The 24,080-nt window shown below is 39.7% G+C and overlaps 5 protein-coding genes across 13 annotated transcripts; 3 read left to right on the forward strand and 2 right to left on the reverse strand.

Annotated features, from left to right (window-relative positions):
* Positions 1–6,147: 6,147 nt before the first annotated feature.
* On the reverse strand, positions 6,148–7,679 carry LOC108608528 (serine/threonine-protein phosphatase 2A activator). The gene is made up of 4 exons (XM_017999943.2): positions 7,593–7,679; positions 6,907–7,524; positions 6,640–6,848; positions 6,148–6,587 (listed from the first exon to the last, which is right to left on the reverse strand). Exons 1-4 carry the CDS (start codon positions 7,615–7,617, stop codon positions 6,240–6,242), a joined length of 1,200 nt encoding a protein of 399 aa, XP_017855432.1. The 5' UTR covers positions 7,618–7,679; the 3' UTR covers positions 6,148–6,239.
* A 125-nt stretch (positions 7,680–7,804) lies between these two features.
* On the forward strand, positions 7,805–8,385 carry LOC108608529 (putative oligosaccharyltransferase complex subunit CG9662). The gene is made up of 2 exons (XM_017999944.2): positions 7,805–7,991; positions 8,057–8,385. Exons 1-2 carry the CDS (start codon positions 7,853–7,855, stop codon positions 8,365–8,367), a joined length of 450 nt encoding a protein of 149 aa, XP_017855433.1. The 5' UTR covers positions 7,805–7,852; the 3' UTR covers positions 8,368–8,385.
* A 451-nt stretch (positions 8,386–8,836) lies between these two features.
* Positions 8,837–10,651, forward strand: LOC108608527. 4 transcript variants are annotated; one of them, XR_001915555.1, is made up of 4 exons: positions 8,837–10,081; positions 10,151–10,219; positions 10,274–10,390; positions 10,542–10,633. XR_001915555.1 is itself a non-coding variant. In XM_017999940.1 (4 exons), the coding sequence occupies exons 1-4, from the start codon at positions 8,850–8,852 to the stop codon at positions 10,610–10,612; spliced, it is 1,518 nt and encodes a 505-aa protein (XP_017855429.1). In that variant the 5' UTR covers positions 8,837–8,849; the 3' UTR covers positions 10,613–10,651. The 4 variants fall into 4 exon arrangements, 3 of the variants coding, with proteins under 3 accessions (XP_017855429.1, XP_017855430.1, XP_017855431.1); XM_017999940.1 differs by having other exon boundaries at positions 10,138–10,219; positions 10,274–10,406; positions 10,542–10,651; XM_017999941.2 differs by having other exon boundaries at positions 10,138–10,219; positions 10,542–10,638.
* Positions 10,652–10,934: 283 nt separating this feature from the next.
* LOC108608324 (protein Aster-B) lies at positions 10,935–21,590 on the forward strand. 6 transcript variants are annotated; one of them, XM_017999658.1, is made up of 12 exons: positions 10,937–11,535; positions 14,616–14,825; positions 14,966–15,374; positions 16,647–16,881; positions 16,942–17,956; positions 18,013–18,265; positions 18,319–18,449; positions 18,503–18,699; positions 18,928–19,164; positions 20,554–20,944; positions 21,005–21,125; positions 21,422–21,590. In XM_017999658.1, exons 1-12 carry the CDS (start codon positions 11,270–11,272, stop codon positions 21,455–21,457), a joined length of 3,501 nt encoding a protein of 1,166 aa, XP_017855147.1. In that variant the 5' UTR covers positions 10,937–11,269; the 3' UTR covers positions 21,458–21,590. The 6 variants fall into 6 exon arrangements, with proteins under 6 accessions (XP_017855148.1, XP_017855146.1, XP_017855147.1 ...); XM_017999657.2 differs by lacking the exon at positions 21,422–21,590 and having other exon boundaries at positions 10,936–11,535; positions 21,005–21,276; XM_017999662.2 differs by lacking the exons at positions 10,937–11,535; positions 21,422–21,590 and adding an exon at positions 12,339–12,464 and having other exon boundaries at positions 21,005–21,276.
* Positions 21,591–22,213: 623 nt separating this feature from the next.
* LOC108602918 lies at positions 22,214–23,157 on the reverse strand. Its single transcript, XM_017991259.2, has one exon. The coding sequence runs from the start codon at positions 23,066–23,068 to the stop codon at positions 22,358–22,360; it is 711 nt and encodes a 236-aa protein (XP_017846748.1). The 5' UTR covers positions 23,069–23,157; the 3' UTR covers positions 22,214–22,357.
* Positions 23,158–24,080: the final 923 nt, after the last annotated feature.

A 24,080-nucleotide genomic window follows, 5' to 3' on the forward strand; every position in this document is an offset into this window, starting at 1 on the left:
TTTGATGTTTCATTTGTGCCCAAAACGCTAAACGATTTTTAAAATGCCAGCCACACAGTCAAGGCTTACAGCCAAAGCGGAGCAGCAGGCCTCATTGTTTAGCCGTTTATATATAGAGCAGTAAGTACTTGTATGGTATGTTTATTGCCGGCATTCTTTTATTTTTGGGGAGGCGCAGCTGTCGCACTCTCTCTGTGTGTGTGTGTGTGTGTGTGTGTGTAGTGCTAAGCAGGCTCATAAATTATGTAAGAAAAAATAGATAAGTCCTGTGCGGCAAGTTGCTGTTGAAATTAGTAAAGGCTCAGGCAAGGGATTTGGCTGAGCAGCAGCAAATGAAAGCAAATTATTTATGTAAAAATATACTTTAATATATAGTAATTATTTTTATGCTTATTCATCAAAGCGTAAGGATTTAAACAAAGCCATATTTCTATTTGTTCATAACTAATTGACCATTATTTTGAACTTTATTACTTTGACTTGCTAAGCCTTTAATCAGCTTTTAGATTTATCAAAAATATGCTGCATTGTCGCTTTGCTGCATGCCACAGAATTAAGAAAATTCTGCAATGCAAGCTCACAATAGTAGAAGAAGAAGAGCAAACGCATGCACACAGCAAAAAGCAAATCGAAATTGAATATAAATACGAAATCAAATCGAATACAAAAGTTGATTGAAAAGCATAATAAAATGCAGCTACAGATAGTTGTAGTTATAAAAAAGGAGTAGGAGAGGGGCTGGTGGCAGCCATTTGTGGTAATTGGCTAAAGGCGAAATAAAATCAGTATCCGAGTATCAGCAAAGTAAAAGTGAAATAAAAAAAATACGCTTAAAATTTGCCAACAGTTTCAACTTTGCTGCGGCACTTGAAATGCATTCCAATTAAACGAATGCACTGCCTCTCCCCGCTCTCTTGTGCTCCCGCTCCACGCTCTTTCTTTTGCACTCTTAAGCATTTGCTTTGGTATTGCACTCGACTACAGTTGTGCTTAATGGTGCGCCCACAAGTGTCGCTTACGCTCTCAGAGGTTAGCTATTTTGGTGAGAGTGAGAGTGAGAGCGGGAGCGAGAGCGGGAGAGAATTGAAAATTGTTTTGCTGGCTTAGGCTGCTGTCAAAGGCAAAAGACTGAAAGGCATTGCCAGTCAGTTGTTTGATACGTAAAAGTTACGCAAAAAACTTGCAACTGTGCAAACCTAAAGTATTTGTAGTTGTATATGTGTGTGTGTGTTTGCTTTGTTAATTGAAATTGTGTAAAGTTTGCGTTGTAACACTCTTTGAGTGATTACATGTTGACCACACATTGGTGCAAAAACAACTGTCAAAATGTGTGCACATGAAAAAACAGAAAATAACAATGATTGATATCAATTTAAAATGCTTATCAAGCACTATGCAGTTTTACAGCCACAGCTCAGTGGCTGCGCAGTCCGCTTCAAGTCTACAGTTTGAATGCCATTGCCTAATAAGCGCTATTTGTACACCCAAATTTGAGCATTTTCCGTAGTTGTAAATCAAATTTCCGGCTTGCTATAACAAACTACGCAAATTGGCAGGCGCAACACATAAAACTGGCACAAAATGCGCACCCCGAAAACATAAAAAAAATGTTGTTAAAACTTTTAGACAGCAGTAATAAAAGCAAAAAAAAAGGAGCAGCAGTCGCAGTATTTCGTGGGTGTGGGCGCTGTTAAAATAGCAGCAGCACTTGTAAAATGTAGTTTATTTAAGTAGCTTTTGGTGAGAAATACTTACACACACACACACACGCACACATAAATAAACAGTCTGTCTGACTGTGTGCATGCTGCAGTTAATATGCATTAGTGTGTGGCTGTGACTGTGTGTGTGTGCAATGTTTACTTATTTGAAGTCGTTTGCAATTTCTGCTTTGCTTTTCTTTGCTTAGTCAACGCATAAAAAATAATGTGGAATATGTAGAAATACAGCAAACAAACTAAAGCGCATACGCTCAGCTCAGCGCTCTACGCTTTTAAGCGCTTTCTTTGCATGCAAATGTTATTTCGTATGCTCCTCGCTTGGTTTTGTTTTATTTTTTCTTTTCTGCTTTTCGTTACTAACTTGCGCTCTCTTTCTCTATGTGTGTTTGTATTAACAGAAACTTTGTCGAGTTGTAAATGAGGTTTTTTCTCTACTCTCTCTCTCAACTTTTGCAATTATAAAACTTACAAATGCTTGTGCAAATATAATGTGCCAATTGGCCAAAAGTTAAAACTGCAACTTAACGCAAACAAATACGATGAACGTCTTGTGCTTAAGAGCGCCGCCTTAAGCTTAAGCTTAACATGCGTATTTAAATTAATCTAAGAGCGCGATCAAGTTGCAGTCGACATTGCAGCAGCGCCACCTTGAGCTTAAGCATAGCATGCGTACTTTAATCGCCCTAAGAGCGCGCCTAAAGAGTTACTAACTTATAGCACAGGGAGCGATCTAGATGGAGTCGATATTGCCAGCGCCGCCCTGCGCTTAAACTTAACATGCTTACTTTAATTACCCCAAGAGCGCGCTTAAAGAGTTGCTTACCCAAAACTCAACGCAACGCAACAGAGAGCGATCAAGTTGGAGTTGACATTGCCAGCAGCGGTTTTGCAGCCACTGCGCTTTGTATTGTCAATCTGCTGTTATCTGCCAAAAAAGAGAAAATAGAAAACAAGTAAAGAGTACAACAACAACAACTAGAGCACTGCTCCCACTAAAATGCTATTTTTCACTCTATTCGAGCGGAAGTTGGGCGACATAAAGCGAAGCTGCTGCACAACAGCCAGAGCCGGATGTTTTAGCATGCTAACAGACAGGCAGACAGACAGACAACAAAAACAACAACGACAACAAGCAGAGCTGCACAGTGACAACAATTGTGCATTTGAATGTCGTTTGGGGAGTCACTGTTGTAACCGTAAAGCCGACCGACGAACTCGTCCAAATAATAAAAAAAAAGTGCAACGTCAGCGCAAAAGTTAACCAGCATATTTAATGTGCACACACACACACACACACACATATGTGCATATGCACATTTGAAATGCCAGCAAAGTTTGCACAAAGCAGCAGCTTAAAGTTTGAAATGCATTGTGGTTTATATATCAAAAGCAACTATTGAAGGCAACGTTAGTCAGAATAAAATTATTAATATAAGCGAGTTGGCAACAGTGAATTGTAGAATTGTTAAAAGTTGAGTGCCAACGCTAATATAAAAATCTACTCAAACTTAACTAAGACAAACTGTAATTGCTTATATTGACTTTTTTTTTCAAAGGTTCAAAGTTCTTTTACTCAAGTGCATTTCATGCTGAAAGAAACTTTAACTAAAGTACAGTCTGCTTTGCCGTGGGCGAAGCAAAGAGAGAGCGCACAAAAGCTGATGAAGTAAAGATAGAAAGTTCTTATTGATTAGTAAGATGATTGCCACACACACACAACACACACTTACGTATTGTTAACGTTTTTGGCACGTGTGCTTTGCTAATTATTAAGCTCGACACCTGAGCGACCAAACCCAAAAAAAAGGGAGAGCTTGGCACGTAAAGCGCATAAAGAAATATTGCAAGTTATTAAAAACAAACACAGGAGAACGCGCAAAAAAGTATGCAACATTTTCGAATTTGTTTCTGGCCCGCAGCCAAGACACATATCGATGGTCATGTAATCCAAGCTCAAGCTTCGCAGCAAATGCAACGTACGTATTCCCAAAACAGGAAGTAAGCATTTCAGCACAAAGCGTAAGTGAGTGAGTGAGTGGGATAGAGGAAGAGCACGCAAAATGAATTGGAAGTAGTAAAAGCTGCTGCTGCTGTGTAGGCCAAGAGGAAGCAAATGCAATTTGCTGCGCGCATTTCATGTCCAACAAGCGCCACTCCCCCTGCCCTTTTAGGTTAACATCGCTGTGCTTCTTGCCTGCCAAGTCATGTTTGCATGACGAAGTTTACGTCGTGGCTAATATTATAAGATTTTCCAGCGTGCCAGCTGCTGCTGCCAGAGCTCTGAGATTTCTCTGCCTTTGATGACTTGAACCTTTTCCTCAAGGTTTTGCACACTTTTGTTCTAAATCATTGTAAACTTGTTGTTAACGCTTGATTTGAATTGCGCAATGTTGTGTAAACAATGCTTATTTGTTTAGCGTTCAGCTCAGCGCTCTCTTAGCTTAAGTGCTTATTGATCCCCAGTTGCAACTTTAATTATCTCTTAAGTTGCGAGCGCAGCTCAATTTACGCTTCAACTGCTAACTCTCTTCAACTAATTACTGGTGCACCTCCAATTTACTGCGCTGGCTGCTGCTGCTGTTGAAAACTTTGTAATTTGCCATCGAAGATGCGTCCATTTTGTGCAGTGATTCTCAAACTGTTGAGGCAAAACTTTGACGGCATCAAAACTTTTGCATTTACGACGCTGAAAATTAGTTATTGTCTATGAGGAAAATGGTAAATGCGTTGGCAAAATAATGGCTTCTAAATAGTATAGATAAAGTTAAAGTGCTTTATGCACAAGTTGCGCTCAAAGTTGAGTTAAGGTATAAAGAGTAAATTGGCTTTTTAAAAAAACTACTATTTTCTGCTTCAGTTCGAGCATAGCAAGTTAATTTTTCACAACAATGTGACATTGAATAGATTCAGCTTCATAGTTTTAACTCTCTCTCACTCTCTCTCTCTCACTCTCTCTTTTAGCCAACTAAATTGACTTTCCAGGCAACACAGTCACCAACTGAAATATGCGTTTGGCTGTTTGCTGTTGTTGTTTTGTCGGCTTTTTGCCCGAGTCGACTCCATTATGTTGCAGCAGCTGACGCGCGGACAAGGACACAGCAACTGGCATGTGGCCGTGGTGTGAGAATGAGATGTAACGGCCAAAAGCAAAAACAAAACGAAAAAAAAGAGCAGCAAAAAATACAAGAGCAAATAATGAATGCCAAAAGCAAGCTAACGAACGAGTTAAACGTTGCCCAACCAAACGATAATCCTTTTAGTCCTGTAACTGCCACACTCCCGTTCCCGTTCCCAGGACACCAGCAACAGCAACAGCAGCAAGAACAATTTGTGGTCCCATATGCCTGCCAAGAACAACAGCCAGGACATGCTTGCTTAGGGTCCTTAGTGTGCAGCTGGGCTGTCAGTCCCAAACAGTAATCTAGCTAGTCCTTTTTAAGCCATAATCAAAACTGAAACGCAAGTCTTCCCACTACGCACACTTAAACTTTTCTCAAGAAAGAGAAAAATTCCTTTGACTCCAAATTCTTTGCATTGACTATTATTTGCTCACATTTCTGCTTCCTGCTCTGCAACATTGCCGTGACTTATTGCTTTCGAGCCCTTGTACTGATTAATGCGTTTCCCCCCTCCATAAATATTGCACCCAACTCTTTTTCTTTTGCACACGGACGCCACCTAGCGACCGCAAACATCATTCAATTTGCACACAGCACAGAGTCCAGCGGTCAAGCTAAGAGCGCAGCGCTGTGCAAAGTTCAGCTCACGGCTGCTTTTTTTATTTTTTCACTTTTCTTTTTCTCTTTTTTGCAAGTCTTCAATCAAAATGCGTCGGCAAACTTTTAATGCAGCCGTTGCGAAAGTGTGGGCAAGGGGAGTCCGGGGTTGGTTGCGCGCGTTGGCTTGATCTATGCTGTTGTTTGTGTGGGCGTGGCAACTGCTGCTGTGCCCAGCGTGATAAATGATGTGTCGAAAATAAATGATTATGCCCAGCTTACGGCTTTTGTTTTATGTTTATACTTTTGACTCTCTCGCGCGCAAAAACAAAAAACTGCGAAATAATAAAAAATGCAAAAAGTTGTGTTATATTTACCCGCTCCATTTAACATATTGATTTTGGCTGCTATTAACACTTAAATCTCGCAGGATAATGATGGACAGCAAATTGGTTCGCTTATGCATACATAATCATAAATAAAACACTTTAAAATCACACACGGCACAATGACGCGCAAGCTACACTGACGATGACTGTCAAACTTCGGCTTAATTGAGCAGTGAGCAGCTCATCTCAAACTGCTTGGTACGCAACAGTTTTGTTTAACTATCGATCGCAGACAATGGCTGTCAAACTTGAGCTTATTGCGCAGCGCACAGTGCATGTCTAACTGTCGCAATACAGAATTAAATACAAACTTCACAACTAACGATAAATTTAATAATTTAGCATACAATGGAATTCAAAATACAACATTACTACTGCAAATTTCTTGAATAGCTTGCTCATGAGCTGTCTCTCTACTCTGTTGGCTGCGGCTTGACAAGTTCTTCCGGTGGATTCGTAGGCTTATCACCGGAGCCGGAGCACTCAATGCCCACTAGTGAAGCGGGAGATTCTGTGCGTGGACGCAAGACAACGCTATTATCGCTGCTCTCACTGCTCGAGTCACCGACACTGGCATCAGCTAGCAGTGCCTCCGCTGGCGGTGGTAATACCACTGGTGCCGCAATGCAGATTCGTTTGGAAGGCGGCGGTGCTACGTTTCCTAGCCGTGCATTGCTTAACGCTGTGCCGGGCGCAACTGGTTCGAAGGACATGAGCTCACCAAAGTAAACGTGTTGAATGACAGGAAACTTGGCCAGTATCTGCTTGGAATGTAAGTTACCAATTGTAGTTTGCTGGTCACAATAGTTATACCTCTTTTTGATACATCTTGACCAGGCCCGTATTGATTTTAACCCACGAGGGCACAGCTGAAATGCTCCACAGCTGATTGGAGTGCTCGCCAAAGTGTCCCGTCTTCACCTTGCAGATGTAATCAATGCAGCTAATGAACATATAATGCTCCTTAAAGTCATTAATGACCTGTTCATCCACAAACTTGGCAGGATCAAAGGGGCTTTTGACTAGAATAGAACAAAGCTGTATACAATTTGGAATTATATTGTTGCTTGGCACACTTACCCGCCAACTGTGCGCTGCCCCATATGAAGGGGACAAACTGAAAATCATCCAACGCCCAGACACCTTGGCTACCGGCCGGCTCCATGTTATATGTGCGCTGCAGCTGACGCACAAGCTCCAAATAACATTTAAACACACGCAGCGCTGTGCTCACAATATCCTGCTCCAGCAATATCTCCGCCTTGAATAGTGCACACAGAAAGAACATAAAGGAGAGCTCATGTCCTGTGCCGTAATCAATGCGCGTGGCATTGCCAAATGATTCCATTAAATATTGCAGCAGTTCGTTCAAATATTTATGCTTTGTTATGGGCAATATCTCTGTCAGCATTTTGGGCATTTCCTCACGCATGGCAGCAGCCCAATCTCTATACGATTTATTGCCAAAACGTTGCGGCTGCTCAAGCGGTGGATAACGCTCCATTAGCTGTTCCAACGCTGTAAATAATTCCAACAATTTACGCAGCATTTCTGATTCGTACATTTCATCTGTGCTCCTGATACCCTGTACGGCTGAGCTAGTGCCATTGACATAGCCAATTAGATCGTGGTAAGCGCGAGATCGTTGCCATTGAGCCAAATCGCCCATATTATTCACGCGTTTTTCAACAGCCGGCACTTTGTTCGAAAATAACAGTTGATAACAATTAATTAGTCTAAGCAATAAACGTCAGCTGCATGCTTACCTGTTAATATATTGGCGTCTGCCATTTCTGTTATAATTTATACAATTTATCAAACAATATTATTATTACGCTATTGTTTGTATCCTCAACAGCTGTGTGTTGCAATGTGACCAAATGTAAAACGCATATACCGATAGTTGCTAATCGATGGCCTATCGATAGTATGCAATCTCTAGCACAACGTCAACAATAAAAGAGTGCAACAACGCCTACGCCGGCTGTATTATTTTTTGCATAAATAAGCTAAAGTTTGCAATAAAATGTTAGAAACTTTGTATAATTTACCGTTTCACATACTGGTGCCGCCGAACATCAGAGTGCGTCGCTTCAGCATACCGCTGCCCTCGGCTATGGCAGTTTTCTCTGTAGTGCTGCTCTCTTACTTTTTGGTTACAGGCGGTAAGCGTCGCCAATTGCAAATTAAGCAACAAAAGCAGAGTAAACAATAACATTTGTATTTGTAGGCATTATATACGATGTGATTGTGGAGCCGCCTAGCGTGGGCGCTACAGTGGACGAGCATGGTCATTCGAAGCCGGTGGCGTTTCTTCCTTATCGCGTGAATGCGCAGTATATCATCGAAGGGCTCGCCAGCAGCTTTCTCTTTACCATGGGCGGACTGGGATTCATCATAATGGACACCATACACTCGCCTGGCAAAACGCATCTCAATCGCATGCTGCTCACCTCCATGGGCTTCATCTTTATACTCGTTTCCTTCTTCTCCACTTGGCTGTTTATGCGCATGAAGCTGCCAAGTTATTTGCAGCCTTAAAAATGTATTAGCAATCTCTTAAATTGTATTAAAGCACGCGCTCTCTTTAAATTTTAAACTATCAAGACCGCAAGTTAAATCCAATTCATTCTTTTTTCCATGTGCAGCGCTCTTCACATGTCTGCATAGCCGGCGTAAAATTAGAATAACAAACGTTTGTTGTCAATTCCCAGGGCAAATGTAGTGCTCTTAGTCTGCAATGCGACGCGCGAAGGTATAGACCGATTCTATATAGTTTGTCTACAGCAGTGAAGCTAAATCTATTTTTGTTCGGACTATATATTGCTTAAAAATATAGCAAAACACAATAAAACATACAAAAAAGCATTAAATTAAAATATTAATATGCAAAAGTCATGCTAATGAACTAAAGTTTAAGTAAATGCAACTAGTGATGTAACTAGCGCAACGCGCGTTTAAGAGAGCGCCTAAGAGCTTAAAGACAGCAACTGCGTTGTTTACCAAACAAACATTTTGAGATCATGTCGAAGAAATGCAGCGTGCGCAGCTTGAGCGACAGCTCCTTGGCAGAACTGGCCAATCTGCTGGTGTCCACCATAAGCTATGCCCAATATGCGCCGGATGTGCAGCTGGACATAAATATAGTGATGGTGGAGCTGAATGAATATTTAACACAGAATGGCGCCACTTCAAACATATATCAGGATCTGCTGCGTGTTATACTCAGCTCGGATTATTTGGAGGCCAACATGCGCTTCACCTGCCTGCAAATGTTGCTCAATTGTGGCGTCACCTTTCTGGTAACCGAAGTGTTTCCCTTCAGCTACTACGAGAAGATATTGCAAGTGATTGCGGCGCAGGGATCTGGACTGCGTGTGCTGAATCTCAAGGGTATTTGGGTCAAGGAGGAGCATATGCATTATATGTATGCAATAGTGCGACGCTGCAAGCAGCTGGTGAAGCTCTATGTGCCCTATATAGCCAACGATCAGCTGCTGGAGGAGATTAGCCTCAATTGTGCCAAATTGCAAATACTTGATATATCTGGAGAAACGGATATTACAGAAATAGGCATAGACTTTTTGGCTAAAGGTGTGTGCGCTCAATCGTTGACAGTGCTGGATGTGGGCATGCCTGGTGAGGAGAACATATGTTATTCGGATATAGCTTTAATCTTAGAGCGTTGCTCGCATGTGGAAACTCTTTCCACCTACAGCTTTGTGGGTGCTGCTTTAAAATTTATCTATGACAACATTGATACCAACTTCAAGTGTCGCCTGAAGTATGCGCATGACACCTCCACGGATGAGGACACCTTGCGTATAATAATGCAAACCTGTCCACAGCTGGAGACGCTCTACATGGACTCACCCAAACTTGGTGCATTGCGTGCTTTGCAAAATGGCACACTACGCAAGCTTAAGATTTGCAAATTTGCTGTCGCTGAGCTCTTGGCGCTGCTCGAGCGTCCCTTGGGCCGCAATCTGCGTCACTTGACCATGATTAAGGGCACTGGCAATCTGGAGCTGGGCAAGCTAGCACGGCTTTGCCCTGCCTTAATAGATTTGGACTGTTATCTGATAGAGAGCTTAAGCTATGCGCAGTGTCATGTGCGCTTTCAGCAGCTGGAAGGACTGGAGATTCTTAGCAGCGATATTCTGACAAGCTCCTTGAAGAGCTTCGTATGCAATTGCACTGATCTTAAACGCCTGGCAGTGGATTCTGTAGATATAACAGATGAGGATATTATTAGGTATTTACTTAATCATATACATACCTCTATAATTTAATCTAATTTACTTTTGCCAGCATATTTGTGCAGCACGATTTTCATATCCTGGAAGATATTTGGTTTACCTTGGCACCCTCGCTTACAGTGCAGGCCGTGGAGGTAAATACAATTTGTTATTTAATATAAACATATAATATGTACTTGCACTTACAGCTACTTATGGACAGCTGCCCGGAGCTGCAGTCTGTGGGTCAATTAACCGGCTGGTCACTTACTCCAGATGATCTAGCACTCATACGTGGTCTATTGAAAAGCGGCAACTCGAGTCTTGTACTTACGCAAAACGGTTTTTTAAGCTTAACTATTTACACGCATTGCATTTCAAAGTTGAAAAATATTTTCAAATGCAACTGCAATCGCTTTTGCCCGCTCTTTGCTAAGCTTGAAATTTAATGCTCTTTATTTCCCTCTTCTCTTATAGCGCCTGCAATAGATGTTAATTGGTTGGTTTGGCTGCAACAGCCGCTTGGTGTGGAGCAAACATTTTTATAAAATTAATTTGTGATATTAATAAAATAAAGTGCGTTGTTTTGAATGTGGCTTTTATATAAATAGTGTGACCAGCTTAGATAAATGCGCAGCTGTTGGGCAGAGCTGTCTACATGCAGCAATTTTAAATAAATGCTGAATTCAGTCATTTGTTTATGCAATAATTAAATAACATATTTTAACTGCGCTGGCTGCTTATATAACTTCAGCTTAACTTTATATGCAGTGTGTATAAATTGCAAGTGGCCAGCTAAATTTGCGCAGCTCGACAACCCTATGCGCAACGAATACTTTTCATGCGCACAAATAAAAAAAAACTGCAATAGCTAAAAACGCAAGAATTTAACAAACGAATCTCATTTTAGGCTAGATAATTGTTAAAATTTGCATTTCATTCGTGTGCGCGGTCTTAAGCTAACGTCGTGTTAAACAAATAAAACTATGAGATACTATAAAATTAAGAGGAAACAACTTCCGCAGACGTCAGCAGCAGTCGCAGTCACAATTTCAATAGACACTCAAGTACCGTTGGCCCAATAGCGAATTATAAAAACAAAACGCAATTTGCAAAATTAAATGCTTAATTGTAAACAATTGTGCGAGTGCGAGCGTTAGCGCTTAATAATAGTTTAGTTTGTGAGTGTGAGTGCTCAGGTTGTCATGCATTTTGTCACACAACAGAGACAGCAACAACAACAACAACAACCAACTCAACAGCCGCAGCAGCAAGCACAACAACAAAAAACAAGTTATAGCACATTAACAGCCGGTACGCGCTTTGTGAGTCTACGTAAATCTTCCAGCCAAGGAGCTCTTCCCAAATCCTTGACCACCGCTCAGAATCTCAATCGACAAACGTCACAGCAGCAGCAGCAACAACAAAAACACAAACGCACAGCCAGCCTCAATTTGCAAACAACGTCCATGTAAGTTGATCTCATTTCGTTTAACTAGACTAGCTTTTATCTTTAAGCAATTTTCGGTCTAAGATACATACAAACGTTTTACGTAATTTTTCTATTTACATATATACTATGTATAAATGTTTGGTGTAGGCATTTCTTGCTGGTTTGCATGCTTAACAGTTACTTTGCATGCTCTATTGTTATTCCTTGGCTAACTTGATTGATAGACAAACAGCTTAGAGGCATAAAATGCTAGTTCTATAGATTTCCAATAAGATAATAATGACCTCAAAGCAGGCGAGCTAAGAGAGTGAGATAGAGAGAGCGCGAGAGTGTGAGTGAGTGAGCGTAGCTTAGGCAATTTAGCTAAGACACAAACCAAAGCATAGCAAGGATTTTTTTTGGCGTAATTTTTAAATAAATTATTTGAGGCCTTGCTTAAATTTTTTATATTATTATACAGTCAAGCGCATGACTAACAACCCCCATGGTGCGCATATATTTCAATTGTTAATCCATTGTTGTTGTTGTTGTTTACTTGAATTGCCGGCTACGGGCTCGTGCTTTGCGCTTTGCGTTTTTCTCTTATGCTGAGTGCAAATTCAGACGTCGCCCTGAAATGACGTGCGCTTGAGAATCGCGTGCGCCGGCATAAATAAAGTAAACGCAGAGAAGACAAAAAAGATAAACAACAAAAGCAAACTAAATTAATTAAATAATTAACAAACAAAGCGCACAACTGTCTGCTACATTTAAATTAATGACATTTGCAGAAATGTTGAAATTTGCTAAAAATAAAACTCATTTTGTTTGTGGTTGTGTTTTTTGTTGACGGCTACGTTTCGTCATTGTTTTTTGCCATAACATGATGACATACTTCTGACCAGCCAAGAGTGACCTATAACAATAGGAACTAGCGTAAAAAATAACGAAAAAAAAACAACAAAAATGTAAGAGCTTGCTTTTGATATTGTTATTATTGATTTTTCGCGAGGTTATAAACTAGTTTAGTTCGTAGAGTTTGCTGGGTTGGGTTTGATAGTTGATTTGCCCCCAAAAAAAAGTAGAACTAACTAGCTAGTTATCTATGTTAATTAGCATTGTTATTAATGTTTGTTGTTGTTGTTACGAGCATGTTGACTTATTTCCTATGTCATGACAATAATAAAGATCTAAAGCTCAAGCGGTGAGTGTACAAGTTATAATCTTAGCCCCTTAGTAATTGCTTTCTCTGCTGGCACGTTTTAATAATTTCCTGTTTTTACAACAATTAATACTATATACTTATTTAGCAACTTAAGCTTAGTTCCCATGCTTACTAATTTTACACGCCAATTAAATGGCTGCTAATTTAGACAGTTGATAATTCAGCTGCTGTGTGTTTTTTCAAAATTCCAACCATATTTTTGTATTTTGTTTGTGTGTTTGCGTTTGTTTTTATTCTATTTTTATGCACTTGAGCGGGCATACAATGTTTTATACTGATAAGGTCGACACGTTGCGCCTTTATAATTTGCATATGCTCAACTGTAAACAATTTACGCTACAAATAGTTAACCATAAGACTATAAAAATAATAATAAAATAACGCTGCTAAATGCTTTTGCTAATTATAAAGACAAGCATTAAATATTTATATTACAATTGTTAGCAAAATTCCATAGAAAATATGCTGTAAATTGAGTGCAATTGCACTTTACACACAAACTGCTGCGTCACGCTCTATAAAACTAACTAAATAATGTTCTGTAATACTAAAATTCTAACTCATGGCTGCGCAAGTCCATACTTCATATTGGGGCAGTAGATCACTCAACTCAAACAATTGCACAGCTGCTCGAATATTTAAGCAAACAATAGCTAGAAATTTAAGACGAGCAGTTTTTTTTATAACAAACTGTAGCTTATTAGACAATTAAAGTCATCTTGTTTATTATGACAAGCCCTTGATTTGTCTAGCAATATTGTCAGCTGATATTTCAGCACTTTATAGGAATAAATAATGTACAGATTACATTACAACACAATGAAAATATTAATAAATATATATAAACAAAAATGAGTGTATATCTGCGAATTGCAATGACTAATTGTAGACTTAGAAATAAAAATGTTTGTTAAATTTATTAAAAATTTCCAGGCATCACATTTTCTTCCTTTATAATTAAATTGCTTTTAAGCAAGTTGCTCATAAGTTTTAAAATTTGTCTTTATTTTAATGAGACAGCGACTTTTTCCTATTTAATTTATACTTAAGCTTGAGTCATTTTTTTTTTAATGTCTTGAAATCTTAAGCAGCAGCACAATGAACTGTAAAATTCTAAAGTTTATAAGCTGCAAAAAATGTTTAAAAATATTTGTTGCTCTTGCTATACCAATTGTTCCATAGAATTTAATTCTAGGCTACAATTAAAAATAAATAAATAAATTTAAATACTAAATGTGAAGAGCTTAGCAAAAAAGTAAAAATAAACGGAGTTTATTCTTTTTCTAATTATAAAACTAAATTAAAATGTCGAGTTACCAACGCTGTGCTTTAAATGGAAAAACTCAGAGCTGTCGAGTTACAATTTAATGATATTTTAGTACATGCTCTTGACATTTTGCAATCAGTTTTCAGACAGCAGCTAAATTGATAAGCAACGAGCAGTAATTGCTGCTCGGAAGGCAAAGTTAACAAGGGGTTATATATATATTATAGTAGTATAGCTAAGTTGCGCTAGCTGCATAGAAAAATCGTTAAGCAATTGTTTAGCTTAATAATAAGTCATAGCTTAGCTACAACAACACAAACAAATAATAAAATATTAATAACAAAAGGGAGAAATATCTTATCGTGTCTTATCTGCAGCGCTGTTGGTTATTAGCTTGTATTTGTGGTATATATATGAAAGAAAGAAAATTGATTAAATTCGTGTGTCAGGGCTATGGGGCAATTATTATTATTGAATTGTTTTATGCGCGCTGCGCTGATCAAGACGTGAAATGGGACGACGCGTTGTCAACGAGTTTTGCGTTGTTTGGTATTAAATTTAGTTGTAGCATGTGTTTTATGTTTATTTTGGTTTATCATTTTTTATTTACTCTTTGCCTGGCTGTAGGATTAAAGATATTGAACTGAGCAACAATACGACGACAACAACAACGACAGCTGCTGCCATAAGCAGTGTGGACACAACTCATGCCAACATGAGCTGCGATGCACAGCAGCAAGAGCAGCAGCAACAGGAGCAGCAGCAGCAGCAGCAACAGCAAGAGGAGCAGCATGAACAGCAGCAGGATAAAGTTGAGCCAAGTAACATTGGCGACAGGTAGGTCTCTGCTAATACACACTTCATGCCTCAAGCGTTGCGGTAAAGTATGTTGCATGCAACATTTAACAATTAATTAAGCATGCCTAACAATTTATACTAAGGCTTAGTTACTTAGTCATATTAATTCTTACTTTTAGGCGCGATTCCATTAGCGAGGATATACTAATTACAACAACAACAACTAGCAGCAAATTGATTACCATACAGGAGGCTGTGAGCAGCTTGGAGCAGCAGCAGCAGCAGCAGAACACAAACTCAAATTCGTCTTCAAACCCAACAGCTTCCTCTTCCTCAACCGCTTCCGCATCGCCTGTTAATCCCAACAGCAGCAGCACCAATAGCAATGGCAACCATGCAACGCCGCCTTTAGCACCACCCAGTCCAAAGAGCACGCCCAGCATACACATAGCGCCAGCTACTGATGCACACTCTGCCTGCCTGGACTCGAACGGCTTTAATCAAGGCGCCAGCAGCACGGACAGTCCCAGCAGTCGCAAGAGCTCCACCAGCTCCAAGGGCAAGCCGGACAAGCTGAACAGGGACGAGGTGAGTTTGAGTTAAGGCCCAGCTGTGGCTTATAGGTCAGTTCATTAAAATTGTTGGGCTGTTGTTAGGTTGTTAGCCTTTGTATTTTTAATAATTTTTATCAATGTGTGTATAAACATATGTTAATGATAAAGGCAGCGACATTTGTTTTATCAGCAAAGATAAGCAAAGATTAAATCCACGTAAATTTATAGCCCCAAAATATGACAAAATATGTTTTAGCCTCAACGAGATCAGAGCAAGAGTTAGTTTAGTTATAAATCTAAACTAAAAGAGCAATGAATTTTGTAAAGAGTGAAAGTTAAACAAATGAAAAGCTGTAAAAGAATGCAACGAGTACTACTTTAATATTAAAATTATAAATATTTGTAACTAAATTTAGAGACTGCTAAAGAATTTTGTATAGAGTCAAAGTTCAAAATATTGAATTGCATTTTTATTGCAGAAGTTGTAAGCAAATCCACTCAATACAAATGAATTTAAAATTATAAAGCAGAGCAGCTGATAAAGAATGCAACGAGTATTACTTTTATATATATAAAATAAATATTTGTAACTAAATTTAGAGACTGAAAATTTATTTTTAATTATTATAGCAAGAAAGCAGCAGCTTAAGCAATTCCATTCCACTTTAATTCTATTATGAAATTAAAAGTCAATCAAATATAACAAACTATTGATAAAGTTCAAGCGAAATTGATTGCAAACCCCTAGACATTGCTCTAGCCACGTCTGTGTGCTATAAAAAAAAGAATTGACGCTGCACTTTCGACTGAATAAAAAGCTTCGAAGCTTTTTATTAACATTTTGCGCTTGGCTGCTAATCGTTAGCACAACGCCAGCAATTACAACAAAATGTGTGAAGAGCGCGCTACCAAAAAATACCCAAATACATATAAATCAGCTGATAATACAGTTTAACTATAAGTAAAAGTAGATCAGCTCGCGAGTGTTGTAATCAGCCCTATCGATTGAGCTATATGAGCTGATAAAACGCCACCCTTCGATGTTGTTGACAACAAACCACAAAAAATATAACGAAAAGCTTCGTTTTGTGGTTGCGAAGCTTTGGAACATGATAAGGCGTAACGATATTTTTTAGTATTAGAATTCAATGTGCGGGGCAACGCGTAAGTTGAGGCTAAATTTTGTGCGTCACATTATACAACAATTTGGGGTTCGGCTATAACTACTAAAGATAACAGCAGCGCACACCTGTTGCGTATGATTCAGCCCACGCGTCGTATGAGTAATTGCAATTGACTTTTGCAGGACACACTAAGCAAGCTAAGCGAAACTGAGAATCACTTTGTGCGCGGCGATCCAACTCAACAGGTGGGCAGCAGCAATTCCTCGCTAGAGAAACCCGCACGCAGCACTTCGCGTCTATCCGAGCGCGCCAAAAAGAAATCCTGGTACAACGTTATATATCCCAACTACAAATCGCGCGCCGAAGACTTTAAAAAGCTGTTCAAGGATGTGCCCAACGAAGAGCGTTTAATAGTGGGTGAGTATTGAACTCAACAATTTATTTAACATTTATTTATTGCTTCGATTTCAATTGCAGATTACTCGTGCGCCTTGCAACGCGACATTTTGGTGCAGGGTCGTTTGTATGTGTCACAGAACTACGTTTGCTTCCATGCCAACATTTTCACTTGGGAAACGTATGTGAGCATCAAATGGAAGGATGTGACTGCTATAACGAAGGAGAAAACAGCGCTGGTCATACCCAATGCCATTTCGATAGCCACAGCAAAGGACAAATACTTCTTTGCCACATTCGCGTCGCGTGACAAGTCGTTCTTGATGCTCTTTCGGGTATGGCAGAATACGTTGATGAATAAACTGTTCTCGCCCCAGGAGATTTGGCGACATGTGCACAGCTGCTACGGCGACGAACTGGGCCTAACCACAGACGACGAGGACTACATAGATCCCACGCTGGATGCAGACACCGAAACGGACGTTGATTTTCAAACGGCCATTGATGATTTAGGCGGCGAGCAGAGCAACTCAAGTCAAAGCATTAGCAATCAGCAGCTGCCACAGCAAAGCGGCAACAGCAGCGCCAGCAGCGGCGGCGGCAGCAACACAGCAGCAGCAGCAGCAGCTACACGTAAATCCAAAACAAAGTATTTCTTCAACTCGAGCAAGTCCTCGAATCTTAACTCATCGGCAAACGCTTCAGCAGCCAGCGGATCCGACAACAAAGCAAGCGACAGCAATCGCAAATCGAATAAGAAAATGAAGGCAAATGCCAAAGAGTTGACGCTCAGCTCGGTCAAACCAGCGGAGCAGTCAGTAGCGGTGACGCTAAGCGCGCCCAGCAGTGCCACAGCAACAACAACAGTAGCAGCAGCAGCAGCTACAGCAGCAGCAGCTGCGCCTGCGCCTGAGAAAAAGTTGGAGAACAGCAGCAACAATCAGACGCCCGCCGAGCCGCATCATGGCGCTGAAACTAAACGCAAGCACAGCAAATTGAATCAGCGTCAACGCGAAGCGGAGCTGCCAAGCAAAAACTCAGAGGCTGTGCCCACCGATGTGTCCGACTCTTCCGATTCCGAAGCAAACAATGTGCCGTAAGTGCAGCCACAACTTCAAACTCCCAGTTACTTATTATTGAAATTCATTGCAGCTTTGTGCCCAGCACCGAGTGCACTTCAACGCATGAGGGGCGACAAATAGTGCACACTATATTGCCCATTAAGGTGGACACTTTGTTTAATTTTTTGTTCAGCAAGTCCAAGTTCTTAACGGAGTTTCATGACTCACGCAAGTCCACAGACTTGACCGCGGGCGAGTGGAAGAAGAACGATGAGGGACAAAATGTGCGTCAAGTGAGCGTCACAGTGCAGCTGGCGGCCTCAGTGGGTCCAAAGACTTCAAAGGTACAAGCACTTACTAGTATATGGAGCTGCATTTATCTAATATTTGTTGCTAGGTAACTGAATATCAAACCATGCGCGACTGCAGCAAGCCGGGCGAGCTCTACTCCATCGATGTGAACAGCGTTAATGCGGGCATACCCTATGCGGATAGCTTCAGCGTGCTCATACACTTTTGTCTGGCGCGGTAAGTGCTTGCTTAATTAATTTAATTGTTAGCTTATGTTTATCTATTCACAGCACTGTCGATGATCACACCATGTTGTCCATACATGCGCAAATAAAATACAAAAAGTCCATTTGGGGCGTTGTCAAGGGTTTCATCGAGAAGAACACGTGGGCGGGTCTGGAGGATTTCTTTGGGGCGCAGCTGCATGCGCTGCAAAGTGAAACTTGCATACCGCCTGCCAAGGGCAAAGGCAGACGCCCGCGACGTGGTAAGCTTCTAATTGTTTAAGCAACAACAATAGCAACAAATTGTGACAAAACTTTACAAAACGAAAAAAATGTCAAATGCCATTGATATTGCTTTTACTCTAAAAAAAAATACTGCACGCACCACAAACCACAAAATCACAACAACAACAACAACAACTACAATCAATTACAACAATTATAAATGACAACAAACAAAAGCTACAACCAGCTACCAACAACATACACAGGCCTAAAATCCAATCAACTGGTTACAACAACAACAGCAACCAGCACGGACAATGACTGCTCATCTGTTAAGCATCATCATCAACATCATCACCAGCATCGTCATCATCATTCCCATTCACATCTTCAGCAGCAGTCGCAGTCGTCGTCGCCGCATCATGCAAAATCTCATCAACAACAACAACAACAACAGCAACCAATTTGTCAGCATCGTAAGGCCAAATTGCACACTTGCAAAGGTATATAGCCGCCATATGGCTACAGTTACTGAAAGTTTGCGGCACAGCGATTGTCATTGGACTGCGAACGAATAATGTCATTAAATTCGAACAACTAGTTTAGAGATTAGATATAGTTAATCCCACTGCAAGCGTATAAAGCAATTGAGTGTAGACTTTTGTGCTTCGCTTTTTGTAACTTACAGTTATGAAATTAAACAATTGTAATTGTCTTATACTCAGCTTAAAGTTTGTCAATTCGAATGTCAACTTAGATTGATTGTAGTCTAGACTTATAATCATCTCATAGCTTGTCTTATAATTTGTCAACTTTTGGCTATGAAATTAAACAATTGTAATTGTCTTATACTCAGCTCAAATTTGTTAATTCGAATGTCAACTTAGATTGATTGTAGTCTAGACTTCTAAGCATATTATAGCTTGTCTTATAATTTGTCAACTTCTATGTATACTATCAGCTTAAAGACTATTCTGTCTTATACGCTGCTTATACTTTGGCAATTCGAATGTAATCTTATAGCTAGTCTTATAATTTGTCAACTTGAATGTTAATGCAATCAGCTTAAAGACTTTCGCATGTCTTATACGCTTCGTTGTCGAATGTAAAAACTAATAACTGATAGTCTTATAATTTTCTTATAGCTAGTCTTATAATTTGCCAACTTATTTTTACATACTATGAGCTTAAAGACTATTGTATGTCTTATACGCTGCTTATAATTTGTCAATTCGAATCTAAAAACTAATAACTGATAGTCTTATAATTATCTTATAGTTACTCTTATAATTTGTCAACCTCTATGTAAATACTATCAGCTTAAAGACTATTCTATGTCTTATACGCTGCTTATACTTTGTCAATTCGAATGTAATCTTATAGCTAGTCTTATAATTTGCCAACTTGAATGTTAATTTTAACAGCTGAAGCTTACAAAAGTCTTATATTTTGACAATTTAAATGTAAAAACTATAAACTGATAGTAATCGCTTGATATAGTTGATATAATTTATCAATTCGAAAGCACATGCTATCAGCTGCAGTTATAATAGTCTTAAACTAATCTTAAACTAAAACATATCAATTCTATATGGTCTTAAGCGCTTCTTAGAATAGCTGTAATTAAATATTTTATTGCTGCATTATTTGTTATAAATCGAAAGTCAAGTTGTTCGCTTTCCTTTTGGCAATCGCTCGGCTGATCGTTGCGTTTTGTATGCTTTGATTGCTCGTTAGCTTAATTATATATGCATAGCCCCATATGTGCATGTGTACAATTGTATTTGTAATTTATTTAGTTGCATTTGTAAAGTTTTGTGTTTTGTTGCTTAGCCCATCATATTGTTTTAATTTTCTTGCGTTTCGTTAATTCGATTTCGTTGCCATTGTAGGAACTGCTACACAAATACGACCCATGGAGGAGCCACTGGGCAACACAACACAAACATGCATGCCGGACACGTTGGATAGCTGGGACAACAAGCTGCTGTCGGGCGCTGGGGGCGTGGCTGGCGCTGCAGCGGGACTGGCGGCGGACAGTGCTAAGCAGCAGAAGCAGAAGCAGCAGCAACAGTTGCTGGCGGGCGCACAGCAGCTGGGCATGGACTTGGGCCAGTCTCAACATGGCTACAAGCACAAAAGCTTGTCGCTGGCCGTTGTTGTGCTCATGTTCGTGCTGCTGGCATTAAATGTGATATTATTGATTAAGCTCTGGAAGCTAGAGGAACGCATCGATGTGGATCTCAGTCGACGGGCGCGCATGCCGAGTCTGGCGACACTCAAGTGAGCTGCAAATCGATAAATCAATTGCTTATTGTTAATTGTTGTTCTGTTTGCTTTTAGGGAGTTGCCGAATACGAATCAAGATTGGTTGGAGCTAATGCGTCAGCAGGAGCTGTCGCATGAATCGGAGCTGCATAAATGGCATCAAGTGCTGCAAACTGCCATTGAGCTGCTGAAAAAGGTGAGCATCGTCTGCGAGAAGGTCTACAGCGATGATCGACTGCGTCAGAGCATTGAAGATCTGCACACTGAATTGTAATTGTTTAATTAAAAACATTTAAATGCCCACAGCGCGCGCTCGCTCACAGCTAGAAAATCAAAATACCAAAAAAGAAAACATGAATTGTTAGCAACAACTTAGTTATGAAACTAGTAATACACTGCTCCTTACTCTTACTATTATTAAGTTTTCTTTTTATGTGTTTCCTTTATGATTTTTATAATTTATGCTAACCCAACTTCCTTCCTTTTTTACAGACTGAAAAGACTTTGACCGAAGTCATGATACCTTAGCAGCACAATATCCTAGCAAACAGTTAAGCTAGCAGTCTCCTCACACACACACACACACACACATGTACACATATAAGTTTGTTTAAATCTGCAGCAGTTTATAATGTTATTATTTAAATTACAAGTTACTTTTAGTTTGTTGTATTATGCTTAATGAATTTAATATATGTATTTAGTTTAAGTTTAGTTAAATTCAAATTGTGTTAGTAGCTGCATTTATGTTTAATTGCTCTCAAAGTATTTTCACACACACACACACACACACACATGCCAGTAAAAAGGAATGCGCCTATTGGATTTTTGTTTTAAAAAGTTCATTTCACGTCTCTAAAGCGCAAAGCATAAATTCAATTTGATATAAATTATACCAAAAAAATCTAAAATTTATAAAAACAACAATAAATGTGTAAATTTTTACAAGTCTAACTGAAATTTTATGAGAACTTTTGTTTTTGGTTTTCGAAACTCTTTTTAACGCCCGTTTACAGTCGTCAAACCCAAACAAAACTTTAAGTACATAACTAAATGCTAAGCCAGAAATTATATTGATTATAAAACAATAAGTGCAAGTATTGTTAGTTTGTAGTAGTTGCATTTTAATGTACATTTATATAAACTGTATGCATAGATAAAAAAAAAACAAAAACAAAACGATTCCATTACAAAAAGAAAAGTGTCGCAAAAATAAATGTAAAACGAAACATGTTAAACTGCAGTAATAAAAATTCTAATTTATTATAAAAACAAGCGAGAGCGTATGCAAATAAATATATATTAATTTATTAACAGTTTTGCGAACAAGTTGCAACTAATAATTTTGCAAACTCTGTGAAAAACGCGGCAATAACTTTTAAAATTTACACTGGCGAAAGGAAAATCTGTTGAGCTGCTTGGCGCTGCTTAGAGCCTATAGCGTGGATTGGGCTTGTCCGCTGGCTTGCTGGACGGACGCTCGGAGCCGCTCTTGACCGAAATCTTGGACTTGCGCGCACTTGAGCGCAGCTTGGAGCGCACGCGCTGCGCCGACTGCGACTGCGGCGAGCTTAGAGTCGCCTTGGCAACAGTGACTGTCTTATCACGTTTGAGCTTCTCCTTGGACAAGCGATTGGTGTTGCGTGGTGAGAGCACTGGACGCTTCCTGGACTTGGCGCTGGATGCGCTATCCTGTGTAGCTTTCACTTTCTTCGGCTTCAGCTTGGGCGAGTGTTTGATGCGGCTGGTGGACTTGGTAGTCGACACCTTGTGCTCCACGGCCAGCTGCTCCTTGGCCTTGCGCACAGACGACGACATTTGCTGCACCAGTCGATTGACCACATCCTTGCGCGTGGGCGGCGGCAGCAATATGCCCGAATGCTTCTTGGTCAGATGCGCTGCTGTCACCTTTTGCTTGTCGCTTTCAGCGCTAACTTTGGCATGACTGCAGCGTCGCATAATCTTTCTGCCCTCCAGCGTGTACTCCGCTGACTGTGCTGCCTCATGCTTATCCTTAATCTCAACCACTCTGCCGTACACGCGCTTTGTGGGCAGCGCCTCCTTCAGCTGTTCCTCTCGCTTACGTTGCTTGTGTCGCTTGATGAGCATATCGTATATGGATATAACAGACTCATCCATGCTGAATAAATATATATAAATATCTGTGTGTGTGTGTACAATTATATATTTCTATAATTTATAGTTATGTTCATGTGTTGCTTTTTACTTGAACTGAGCGACTTTTATGTTTGCTGCTCAATTTTGCTTGTCAAGCTTACAACTTACGCTTGGGTAGAGCAATTTGAAAACTATGTAATAATTTCCGTGTAATTTGAGCTTTGGTTTGCATTTTCGAGGAAAAGCTACATGCGTGCGTTACTAATTGCTGTGACATACTTTTGAGCGACTGCAAAATTGCCCTAAAACTGAGCAACAGTTTTTAATTGCAAGCACTTACTAAATTCTAGTTAAACTCTTTTCAAACTAAAATAAAGTGAATGCATTCATTTTTAAAAATAATGGTTACTTAATTAAGCTACTATGATTCTATTCTATGCTAGCTATTTTTTACTATATTATGCCAATTAATCTAGGTCAAGTTGAAGTTCAAGTGCTATCAATTTCAAGCACTTTAATGGTCAAATACCTTTTTTTATAATGCAGCCTTTCCTTATTTGTTTGGGTAACTGGCCTTACCCCTACTTGTTGCCGCTGTAATGCCAAAGAAATAAAATAAAGCTGATAAGAGTTCATTAAACGTTGAAATAAATGTATGAAAATAAATACGCAGTTGTGTGACGAAATTTTAAATGTTACAAAGTAGCTAATTGGCGAATAAAGAATTCCTATGGCAGTTTGTGTGTGTGTGTGTGTTTGCGCATAATAAAAAACTATAGAAAATTCTACAGCGCTACGCAAATAAATAAAATATTTTTTGACTGTGCGCTGAGCAACGCACGCACCGAAAGAAAGAAAAGAAAGCAAAAACAAAATGTTATCAGCTGCCCAAAAAGAGTCGCACAATACCTACAGCTCACACACACACACATACGCACATGCGAATAAAGAAAAAAAAAAAGCGACGCGCCAAGTAACCGCAGCAATAAAAACAACAACAAGAGCAGCGGCAAAAAAAAAAGTTGTGCGCGTC

Source organism: Drosophila busckii, chromosome 2L (genome assembly GCF_011750605.1).
Source record: "Drosophila busckii strain San Diego stock center, stock number 13000-0081.31 chromosome 2L, ASM1175060v1, whole genome shotgun sequence".
NCBI lineage: Eukaryota > Metazoa > Arthropoda > Insecta > Diptera > Drosophilidae > Drosophila > Drosophila busckii.

Coding starts and splice junctions, on each gene's coding strand:
- LOC108608528 (XM_017999943.2), bottom strand. CDS start 7,617: ATGGCAGACGCCAATATATTAACAG. Junction 7,525..7,592: donor AGACGCCAATATATTAACAG/GTAAGCATGCAG, acceptor TTTCGAACAAAG/TGCCGGCTGTTGAAAAACGC. Junction 6,849..6,906: donor GGGCAGCGCACAGTTGGCGG/GTAAGTGTGCCA, acceptor GTTCTATTCTAG/TCAAAAGCCCCTTTGATCCT.
- LOC108608529 (XM_017999944.2), top strand. CDS start 7,853: ATGTTAGAAACTTTGTATAATTTACCGTTTCACATACTGGTGCCGCCG. Junction 7,992..8,056: donor TTACTTTTTGGTTACAGGCG/GTAAGCGTCGCC, acceptor TTGTATTTGTAG/GCATTATATACGATGTGATT.
- LOC108608527 (XM_017999940.1), top strand. CDS start 8,850: ATGTCGAAGAAATGCAGCGTGCGCAGCTTGAGCGACAGCTCCTTGGCA. Junction 10,220..10,273: donor TTACAGTGCAGGCCGTGGAG/GTAAATACAATT, acceptor TTGCACTTACAG/CTACTTATGGACAGCTGCCC. Junction 10,407..10,541: donor TCTTGTACTTACGCAAAACG/GTTTTTTAAGCT, acceptor CTTCTCTTATAG/CGCCTGCAATAGATGTTAAT.
- LOC108608324 (XM_017999657.2), top strand. CDS start 11,270: ATGCATTTTGTCACACAACAGAGACAGCAACAACAACAACAACAACCA. Junction 15,375..16,646: donor ACAAGCTGAACAGGGACGAG/GTGAGTTTGAGT, acceptor TGACTTTTGCAG/GACACACTAAGCAAGCTAAG. Junction 18,450..18,502: donor ATACACTTTTGTCTGGCGCG/GTAAGTGCTTGC, acceptor ATCTATTCACAG/CACTGTCGATGATCACACCA.
- LOC108602918 (XM_017991259.2), bottom strand. CDS start 23,068: ATGGATGAGTCTGTTATATCCATATACGATATGCTCATCAAGCGACAC.